The 11,261-nt window shown below is 42.4% G+C and overlaps 1 protein-coding gene and 1 long non-coding RNA gene across 2 annotated transcripts; one reads left to right on the plus strand and one right to left on the minus strand.

Moving 5' to 3' along the window:
* Positions 1-5,279: 5,279 nt before the first annotated feature.
* On the plus strand, positions 5,280-6,217 carry LOC148700111 (uncharacterized). The gene is made up of 2 exons (XR_015973161.2): positions 5,280-5,383; positions 5,473-6,217. It is a non-coding gene; the product is annotated as an uncharacterized LOC148700111 (long non-coding RNA).
* Positions 6,218-6,433: 216 nt separating this feature from the next.
* On the minus strand, positions 6,434-9,194 carry LOC148700112 (uncharacterized). The gene is made up of 3 exons (XM_089927275.1): positions 7,519-9,194; positions 6,664-7,137; positions 6,434-6,575 (listed from the first exon to the last, which is right to left on the minus strand). The coding sequence occupies exons 1-3, from the start codon at positions 7,753-7,755 to the stop codon at positions 6,465-6,467; spliced, it is 822 nt and encodes a 273-aa protein (XP_089783401.1). The 5' UTR covers positions 7,756-9,194; the 3' UTR covers positions 6,434-6,464.
* Positions 9,195-11,261: the final 2,067 nt, after the last annotated feature.

Consider the following 11,261-nt stretch of genomic DNA (forward strand, 5'->3'; position numbering starts at 1 on the left):
GCCGATGACAACAAATATGAATTTCTTATTTTTCAAAAGAGTCAAAATTAAAATTTTTATTTATATTTTCTAAGAAATAAAGGAAGTAACTTTTTGGTAAATAATTTTTGAAAAAGGAAAAAATAATAACATGAAATATGTTTTTTTTACCTTAGTTTGCCTTTATTTTTAAAAATAAAAAAATAAAAAATGCCTATCTGGCGGTGCTCAGACGGGCCGTGCCTGCTCGGCCCGAACGAGCGGGAGTGGGCCAGAGGTCCGGCCACCTCGACGGTGGCAGAGTGGGGGCTGGTTTGTGGCAACAAGTTCATGGTCGGACTCATCCGGTCCTCCTCATAGGCCCGATGCATGATCGGTGAGTGAACCCCCTCCTCTCGTTATTAGTTGCTTCACGAAATCAAGGTATTTAGGGCTCGTTTGGTTCGCAGGAAAAGACGGAGGAAAGTGTGGTCAACGAGAAAGTAATAAGATGCCTCTTGTTTGGTTGGAGTTTTCAAAAGAGAGAGATGGAAAAGTTGTATTCCTATGGGAATATGATTTCCACATTTCTTGGAAAAGTGTTTTCTATGAGAAACATAGGAAAAGTTACTTTTCCATGAGGCGGGAATCACTCTATTTTTACTTTTTTACAAAAAAACCCTTCAACATTAAAGAAGTATTAAAGAAGCATTAAAATCTAATTTTTATTAAGGACATAATAGGTATTATACATAACTTTCTAGAAAAGTAGATGGCCAACCAAATATAAGTATTTTGAAAATTTGTCGATCAATCAAATATGCTAAAATTACTTTACTAGGCATTCTTTTTCAGAAAATTTGTTTTCAAAAAAAGTGTGAACTCTCGTTATTAGTTGCTTTCACTCCAAGGTATTTATTTGTGGGCTAAACGTCCGCATAGAAGAATCATTTCTATGCGTTTCCCCGGTAATCTCTCGTTATTTATTTCTTGCGGAGCTCACCAAAAGTTTGGCGTGGGCCCGAACGCTATCCGTGGCTCCGGAAAAAAGGGTCCATTGGTTGACGGGATAAATTTCACTTCCCGGTGAAATGACCGTCCCGAGATCGTGGAAAGAAGGCGGGAGGGGGTTCGAGTCGGTCTGCTCTCCAACCATGCACGTTATCGTCTTACGTAACATCGAAGCGCCACGGATGGGGAAACGTGAAACGCAGTCGGAGCACGTTAGATGTGCAAAGAGAAACCATAGCTTTGTCAAATACCAAGTTTTATTTTAGGCCGGCTTGCAACCAGCGTGAATCATAAATGGTGCAACAATAAGGCTGCATTTAGCATAGTCACTGTTTTTTCTTAAAAAAATCAAAAATACAAATTTTAAATTTTTTTAGATTTATGTTTGGATTTTTTTTTTTTACAATGAAGACCGGCAATATGGCGAGAAAAAGAGAAGAGGTGTGGGCAGGTAACATGGTTGAGGATAAAGAAGAGCTCAACGTTATACAGAGGCAGTTGAGAGAGTGATAGAACAAAAAAGTGGAGATGGAGCCGATAATGTGACTGATATAGCTTGATATTAGGTGGAGAGATGACTCACAAGACTCGAAAAATCGGTGTGGTTGGGCGACAGCGATCATGAGGCTAAGGACAAAATTGGATAGAAGAAGTGGATTGGAAGGAAAAAAGATAAAAACCTATTTTTTAAAAAATTGAAAGTAAAAAAAAATATTATTTTTTTTCCAAAACTAAGAGAAATTATTTTTAAAAAAATAAAAATAGAAACAGAATAATCAATCTTATTTTATAAGTTGGATCCCATTTTTCTATTATAAAAAGATAGAAAAAATAATACCAAATATATTTTAATTATTCAGATACGTAAAATTTCTTTTAGTTAAAAAAAAAGGAACTGTCCTTGGAATTTATTCAATTTAGATATGCATAAGCAAAGTACGGATAATATCGCTTCCTCGGTCTAAAAAGAGAAAAAAAAAAATAATTGCTTTCTTAGCTGATTGGAACTGGTTTGCAGTGTAAGAAGTGGAACTGGCGGATGGAGATACATCTCTAAAAGATTTAAAAGCTGTTTGAACTTCTTTTCCCAACATATATACTGCAGCAATTGCATATTGCTACTATGTTATTGTTATCCAGCTGATATCTTAAAGTAGTGATAATTTTTAGATAACTTATCGTCATCCTCGAGTTTTATATGGGTTTGTTTCTAATTTATCTTGGCTTGCTTCATATGAAACAGGATGGCTGTCCTTTTTCTCACTGAACTTCCTTGGTGATAAGTTGCTAAGTTGTATAGACTTGTTTTGCCTCCTGACAATGGGAAATTCATTATGTATATTTTTAATCCATTCCAATTGACTATTGCAAATGCTACTATATATGTTGGTATGGTTATAACATTGTTCTTCGATGCAGAAGACAAGTGCAAGAGCAAAACAAAAAAAATAAGAATAATGATCATGAAAGAAAATTCAAGATATAACTTGCATTATGTTTTTGTATGTTTTTTTGCATTTGACTGGTGTTTCTGGCTGATACGTGCATGCTATGCACGTATTCACAAGAGAGCAACCACATTTCCGAGAAGGCAACGTGCTAATGCATGGACAAGTGTCCCATGATGCCATGCTTTTATCTAGGATTCTCTTAAGAGTTTGTTTCCATGTTTACCTAGTCTTAAGTGGGTTAGTTGTTGGGTGACTCATTCTGTAGGAGAAATGGGTAGATGGGGTGTAACGTGCAACATGGGCAACGTGGGTAGTTGCATGCCCATGCATGTATTCACGTACAATGTGGGTTGTTTCCTTGTATTTAAAGTCCAAGTGTCCGTAATATTTTTTTTGAGGCAAATACAAACCCAGAAAACGATCCCTTAGGATCACCAATCGGAGATCTTGTCTTGTCTCTCTCGAACGAGGCAGTTTCTTTCTTTCTCTTTTCTTATTTTTAATTTCTTTCATCAACGCCATCACGGGTCGCAAAACCCGTAACAGTTTGAAGTCTCTTGTGACTGAGGACGTTGCGTGTACCACTGGCTCTCCCTTTCAAGTTTTATGCCCGTATGGTTTTGAATAGGGTGGTTCTATATACACACCCCCTATTGCTCAGGACACCCCCCAAAAATTAAAAAAAAATTAAATACTCTCTACACCCCCCCATTTGCTAAGGACACCCCTAAAAAATTAAAAATTCCTAAATTACCCCCCACCCTCCCCACCCCCTCACCTAAATTGCTCTCTACACCCCCCAAACCCCCCCCCACCCCGCTCTTCCCCTCCAAAACACCCGCCGGCTTCTCCCTTCCGCCCAAAAAACCTCGCCTCAAGCACCTCGCCGACGGCCAAACCCCCTCCGTCTCCCTTTGAACTGTTCCGCCCAAAGCACCTCGCCAACGCCCAAAAGCCCCCCGTTCCCCCTTCTCCCTCTCGTCGCCGGCATTCTCCCGATCTCCGACCACCTCGCCGGCTTCTCCCGGAACCACCTCCCCGGCCATCTCCCGAGCAACGAGCACCTCGCCGGCGCCTCCACGACCACCTCGAGGTAGCTCCCCCCCCCCCCCCCCCCCCCCGCCTCCCCAAATCGTTCGGCACTGGTTCTTTGAACCAGTGCCTTCGGTTCGGCCCCATGGGGCCGACCCAATGTATCTTGGTCCCCATGGGGCCGAATCCAAATTTTTTTTTTTTTTCTGTTGCTAGACTAAGGATTATTTTTATTCCCAAATTTTAGCCTAGATCACGTCCTTAGGGTGAATTGGATACCCAACATCAAGGACAAGTTTTTCATTACTAGATTAGATAGTAATTTGAGAAGTAGGGATAATTTAGAATCATTATCATATAGCATTAACATGGTGCATCCAAATATGATGATCTTGTTACCTTCATCGATGTCATTCTTGATCTTGGAATGATTATCTCATATCAAATGCTCTATCAAATAATAAAACCACAACATTAGTTAACGAACAAAAACTAAAAACAAAAACTAAGAACTGCGGCATAGTTTTAGGTAAAGTCTATTATTGAGTTATGTCTTGAGTTTACGAGTCGTATACTTTTGAATTATCATTTATGTATGCAATTGAAGTAACATTGAATTATTTATCACAAAACCCAATCATGTAGATTCCAAGAAGTAACTTGTTTCTTTTTTGGCTTGTTTTATCATTTATCATTTATGTATGCAATTGAATTATTTTCTTTGATATAGCCTAACATTGAATTTCTATATTTTCAGACATGGATCCCGGTCCCTCCAGAGTTAGACCTACGGCGTCAGCTAGGAGACGTCGTGCTAGGATTGCTTCTCCCGAGCCTGCTCATATGCCATCGCCCTCTCCTGAGTCAGAGCATGATGATATGCCCGCTAGGGGCGAAGACGATGAGTCCGTTGGACCATATCCAGGAGGTCCAGAGGATGAGTCCGTCCTGATCAGTTTCAGGACACATATAGCAGCTTCCATCTGGAGGCAACAGGTATTGTTTATTTGTTATAGCATTATATTTTGTTTATTGATGTTTTATAAAGTAGTAGTAATTATACATTTATATTACAGGAACGGGCTCCACTAAAGTGCATGAACCATACTGCCAAGGTTGGTGAATGGAAGTGGTGGTCTTCAAACCAACCAAATACCAGGTTCAAAGCACTATTGAGGCAGTCGGGCCTCATAGAGTTAGTACAGTGCTCTTATCGATTCACCGATAAGATTCTGATTTCGGGCTTCGTAGAGAGATGGCAGCCCGAGACGAACACCTTCCATATACCATTTGGCGAGATCACTATCACGTTGGATGATGTATCCGCCATTTTAGGGATTCCTGTCGCAGGTGCCTCAGTAGCAGTTTCTCCTGAGAGGATGAGTGATCGGGATGCTGAGGAGCTACTTGTGGAGTTGTTGGGGGTGTCAGCTGGAGACGCGCGTCAGGAGGTACTGTCATCGCGCGGTCAGTCTGTGAGGATGGAGTGGCTGAGGACTCAGTTTCACTCTGTATCTGATAGAGACAGCCAGCAGAGGATAGAGTGTGCAGCACGAGCCTATTTGTTATTTTTGTTAGGCTGCACACTCTTTGCTGATAAGAGTGGGACCAGGGTGCCTATAGCGTATCTGTGTTTACTGCGGGATCTGGATAGGGTGAGCACATATGCCTGGGGTACAGCTGCCTTAGCATATTTGTATCGGCAGTTGGGGATTGCGTCGAGGTCATCAGTGAGACAGATCAGTGGTTATATGACGCTTCTGCAGGCATGGATTTATGAGCATTTTCCAGCACTCAGTCCTCACCCGTCGCTTGAGAATACTGATGCCAGTCCCCGCGTGCACCGCTGGATGCCCGGTACTCCATCCCGTACCACGATGGACCATTTAGTGGTTCTACGTGAGTCATTGGACCTTTTGAGCATCGATGAGGTACGTATCATATTACCATTTGCTTGTGTTTGTCAGTACTTTTAATATGCGATATAGTATAAAACTGAAATGGACCTTTTGTTTTGCAGGTTATTTGGGATCCCCATCATCGGCTTCGGGGAGATCGCCCATATGTTGATATCGCATTTTTTAGTGGCTCCATCAAGTGCCTTGATATCGTAGAACCCTATCATCCAGAAAGGGTTCTTAGACAGTTTGGTCGTATTCAGACCATCCCTCGAGCGCCACTAGCCCCTACGCGAGCCAACAGAGGTTCCACAGCAGGCTCGTACCGGATACATTACTCCTATATGGATCAGCTTTGGGAGCGGTGGGAGGACCACGTGCTGAGCCAGGCGAGCAGGAGCCACCCAGTTACCCGGCCATCAGACAGCGTACCGGGATACATGGAGTGGTATCTCCGTATCACGCACGTTGCAGTTCAGCCTCCTCATCTGCGCTCGAGTACTCATTCTGGAGCTAGGGGAGGTCATGATGATGCTGACATGCACCGGCGGCGTATTGCAGATGCACTCGGTATCAGTACCGACATTGTACGGATGGGTCCCTCAGAGGCTACGTCACTAGGTGCCGGGCACCTATTTCATGCTATTTGTCAGATGCATCAGTTACTTCTGGGTGATGAGCCTGGCCCGAGTACAGCACCCTCTCATTCGGATCCAGCACCCTCTCATTCGGACGTACAGCAGTACACGCGTCGACGACGGCGTCATAGGGATTGATGATGGAGCCTTTATTTTGATTATGTAGCTTCGACTTTTTTTTGTGTAATTTGAAACTGTTGATATTAATGAAAAATATATATTTTTGGTACATTTACGTGTAATCTTTGTAAAGCCTGGCCCGTTCTATTTTATACAAATATAACAGTGCACATAACAATCAATCTAACAATGCGAAGACAGATATTTTTTGATTTATATTGATGATGGAGTTTCACAGTACATGACTCTAAGAGCCCAAAAAAATTTACAACTTTCAAAAATTGTACATATATAAACAATCAATCTAACTCTACTGTCTCGCTAATTATAACATTAGGTGAGATGCTCTCTTTGAACTATTGAATCCGGGCTTCATATGAATTTTCCCATCCGGTAGCACAAGGAAGATGATATTTTCGCCAGTTGGTCGCTACTGGCGGAACGGGATGTCCCGGCAACAAGAACACCTTCAAAATTAGAAATAAGAAAATATTAATAGCTACAAAATTATAAATAAGCAAAATTAAATATTCGCAAGTGTTGTGAACGTAGTACCTCAACAAAATGATTTCCATTTACGAATCCGATAGCGATATCTTTGCGGGATAGAAGAGGTACTGGCACAGAACGGAGAGGTAGGAAGGTCAGACATTGTTGCAACGAGAGATGGTATAGGACAACATTATAGCAGGATGCTATAAGATGACCCATGTCCGGCATAGTCATCCATCTGTCATATGGTGGACAATCATCATAATAGGATAATGCATGAGTGATCTCAGCAATCGTCCCTTCCACACCATATAATGTGCGATAGTGGTCCGAATGACATTGCAACTCTTGCAATAAATCCTTCCTAACACGCACCCAGTCATCTTCTCCAAATCCCAGTAAGTCAGCTATTGCCCTAAATCCGCAATTCCCATCAGCTTTTACATCCTTGATATGCTGGATGTATGGTCTCAAGGCAGAAGGAATAGCATCAATATAGATAATGGGCGTATGTGACTGGGCTCTAGTACGAAAAACCTGCAAATAATATCAAATGATAGAAAATATGTAACAATGGCAGAAATATCCAAATAGTTATCCGTCTCAGCACATCCCGTACCGGCACGGCACGGCACGTCCCGACATGTCCCGTATCGGCACATCTCGGCACGGCACGTACCGACATGTCCCGTATCGGCACATCTCGGCACGGCACATCCCGTATCGGCACATCTCGGCACGGCACATCCCGTATCGGCACATCTCGGCACGGCACGTCCCGACATGTCCCGTATCGGCACATCTCGGCACGGCACGTCCCGACATGTCCCGTATCGGCACATCACATACCGGCACGGCACGGACCGTCCCGTAGACGTTGTGATACCTATTGTAAGGAAATAAATATTTGGTACTTACCTTTTGCTTGGGCCGCCTCTTTTGAATCTGAGTAGATGGATTGCGGATGGTAACTTTCTCAACACCAGGTGAATAACTATCCTGTCCAGATAGAACCAACTCAAACGCAGACGGGTCACGTCGAGTAGACGTATCAACCTTCATTGAAGCGCGCCCACGTGAACCGGTCTTCCGTTTTGCAGGCTCTAAAAGAGGTGTACTATCTGGACTTGCAATCTCTCGTAACTTCTTGATCATCTGCAATTGAGAAGCCCCATCTAACTTCTTGAATCGTAGCGCAATCAAATCTAACTCTGCATCACAACTCAACTGAATTGGCTGCACGGGGGGGGTAGGCACAATATCAAGTTTCCTCCAATGAGGATCTATGCAGTCGAGAGGAATGGGCCGACCTTCCACCCCGTACCGCGCAATCTGGTGAGCACATGGTATACCATGTGTGCGTCGAATAGCGCACCCACAATTTGAATCATCAAACCCAACTGAATTGGCTCGTTTCGATTGGGCGAGGACATGATTTAACGCACTTATAGATATGAAACCTCGCAACTCTTTGAATTCAGCTGGCTTGAAGTTGTGCTGCACTACCAATAAACTCTTCTCCAATGAGGCTTTAACGGAGTTGTGCTGCAACTCAATCAATCCATGTATTCTAGTCCAAGATGACTCGAAACTTCCTTGGCTTGATCCAAGCTGCTTTTTGAGCTTTGCATGTGCACTCTCGACCCTAGTAAACAAATGAAAGTTAGATATAACAATTGAGGCAAATTAAAATTAAATGAGTCTTTATTTGTGATACCTATTTGTCGTCACATTTCCGTAGTGCCTGCATGTATCCGTCCACGCCGCAACAAATCTTTCCTTGTATTTGCTCAGCCAAGTATCTGACACATACTGTAGTGCATCTGGATAGGTACCGAACTCTCTCTGCAGTGCACTCCAGCGATCATTATACTCGTCTTCCGTGGAGGACAGCACTAGTATATTCCAACTCATAATAAATTTATCCCATTTCTCCTTCAATTCGAAAATTTTTTTGCACTTGGCCAAAACATTCCTACTAATATGCCATCTACATAATAAATGTCTAGCAGTAGGAAATACTCTATGAATTGCATTCATCAAAGCCAAGTCTCTATCTGTAACAATCAACTCAGGCAAAACATCATCAGCTATGACACTGCGCAATCTCTCTAATGCCCAAGTATAGCTTTCTTCCCGCTCAGAATTTAAGTATACAAAAGCAATTGAAAATGTCATGTCAGTAGATGTCACCCCCACAATCTCTAAGAGCGGAAGACGATACCTATTCGTCTTGTACGTGCAATCCATTATCAACACACGGGGAAATGCACGGAACAAATCAATGCTGCCAGGGTGTGCCCAAAATAAGTCATGCACAACATCCGTATTAGTACAATTCCTATGCCACTCAATATATTTAGCCTCTGATAATTTACCTAATAGATGTTGCATTTCAGACCTCCCGGCTTTCTCTACAACCTTAAACCGTTGACGTACATTGTAGATAGTCTCGATAGTCGTAACATTGAGGGCATCTCTTTCCTTCAATGTGGATAATATGTCCTTTGGACGAACCAAACTCTTTGACATATCCACTAACAATTCCGTCTCCTGCTCAGATAATCTCCCTGCATATGAGTGCCCCTCCAGATTCTCTGCAGCGGGATGATTGTGCACTCCACATACGACCAGTAATATCCAATCATCCGCAGTATCCAATTTCTTTCCTCTTAATGCAAAAGGGCATCCACACTTCTTTGTCCCACAGGCAGTCTTTATTCGCTTTTCTTTTTTGGTTCGGTACGTCCCACCCCTCTCACAACCTAACGTAATTCTGGGTTTCTTAGAAATGGTACCTGCATCGGATGATTTGATTACAACAACAAAACCATTTCGCCTCCCAGCTTCACGATACCAATTACACAAGTCCTCTCTACTCTTGAAGATCTATACATTAAACAATTTATGTAAGTACACAGTTGTAAAAATAGCTCGCTAAACTAATACAAAATTGCACAATACATTATAATACCTCGTAAGTTGTAAATTCGCTTGTGTAATCCAGTACAAATTCTGATCCAATTATACTCGATTCGGTTGTAGCATAGCCCTACATATAAAATAATTTATCACTAAGAATTAATGAATCAGAGGATCTGTTCGGCACAAAATTCAGCACGGCACGCGATTTGGCACCAGAAGCCTTCTGTTCGGCTGCACAGTGCCGAACAGAAGGCTTCTGTTCGGCTGCACAGAGTCGGACAGAACCCTTCTGTTCGGCTGCACAGTGCCGGACAGAAGCCTTCTGTTCGGCACTGTGCAGCCGAACAGAAGGCTTCTGTTCGGTTGAGGGTTGCCGAACAGAAGGCTTCGGTTCGGCACTGTTCAGCCGAACAAAAGCCTTTTGTTCGGCGATCCAGTGCCGAACGGAGCACGAACCGTGAAAAAAAAAAAATTTCGAAACAAGGTGGAACACGTACCTTTGCGGCCGATTCTTCGTCCCAAATCACTAGTTGCTTGTCCATGCTTCGAATGGGGCTTAAATCTCCTTCAAAGATCGCCTAAACGATGTAAATGGATCGAGGGGTTTAAGGGGGGTTTGAGGGGTGTTTTTTTTTTTTCTTTTCAAAACGAAACGGAGGAGAAGGAAGGGGGGGTGTACTGAGAAAATTTCAAGGGCAATATGGTAATTACACTAAAGGTTAGTTTGGGTATTTTTTTTTTGGTTTTTGGGGGGTGTCCTTAGCAATAGGGGGGGTGTATATAGAACCACCCTTTTGAATATTGCCTGAATTTTTTCAACTGAACATCAGAAATTTCTGTATCATAGAAACGGTTTAGATTGGGTTCAGGATCAGGGTTTCTGTTCTATAACCCATTATCTATTTGCCAACACTTTACAACAATGGAAGAGATAAAGAAATAACAAAAACCTTTCCTAGGCGATCGTAATGTGGGCTATTGCACAGTAGTTGCATTTTTGAGATCAAATTGAACAGTTGGAAATGGCGCACCCTTTCTATGACCAAGAGAATCGTGCTCATCAAAACCACTCTTGCACCTATATTGATCTACGCTGCAGCCCACTATGTCATCCCTAAGAATGTCAATTGAATAGCTGATAAAATAATAAGCGACTTCGATTCGCACCATGAAATAGGCTATTATGATATTGCTTTAGCGGCCTAGCTCTTGCTATCGCAAGAGAATCTTAATCCGTGCAAAATGAGATTTATTTTCATGTTTCGAACCTATATTCTCTCGATCATACATATGAATCAGCCTTCCTCCAGAGGTTATATAGAGCAGCTTTGTGACTCGCAATATGGAAATAATCTCTCGACATGCCAAGATAAGATTGCATATATATGATCCTCTCAGACTCCGAACTCCGCAATGGCTCGAGTTTTGTGTATTAGATTGTTCTATTTTTTTAAGGCTATTCAGGTATTCCTTCAAAATAGGAGGATCTTCTGCTCCGTTACTTCAATAGCTCCTATCATCTCTCCCAATCAACAACCATCACCGTTGGTCTACATCTAAACCTCACATATGGAAGCAGCCTCTTCCATTCCATGCAGGCTCTCCAAAGGGTCGTCTCATCCCAAGAGAATTAGCCCACAGCAGAGCATCCTTTTCATTGAACACCTACACAGTATAGCGTTGTTCTCTGATCAGAAGAACTCTTTTCCTAGCGATATCGATGATTTCTCTGATTA

This window comes from Phoenix dactylifera, chromosome 14 (assembly GCF_051530095.1).
Source record: "Phoenix dactylifera cultivar Ajwa chromosome 14, Ajwa_hap1_PhDact_Kaust_v1.1, whole genome shotgun sequence".
Taxonomy (NCBI): Eukaryota; Viridiplantae; Streptophyta; class Magnoliopsida; order Arecales; family Arecaceae; genus Phoenix; species Phoenix dactylifera.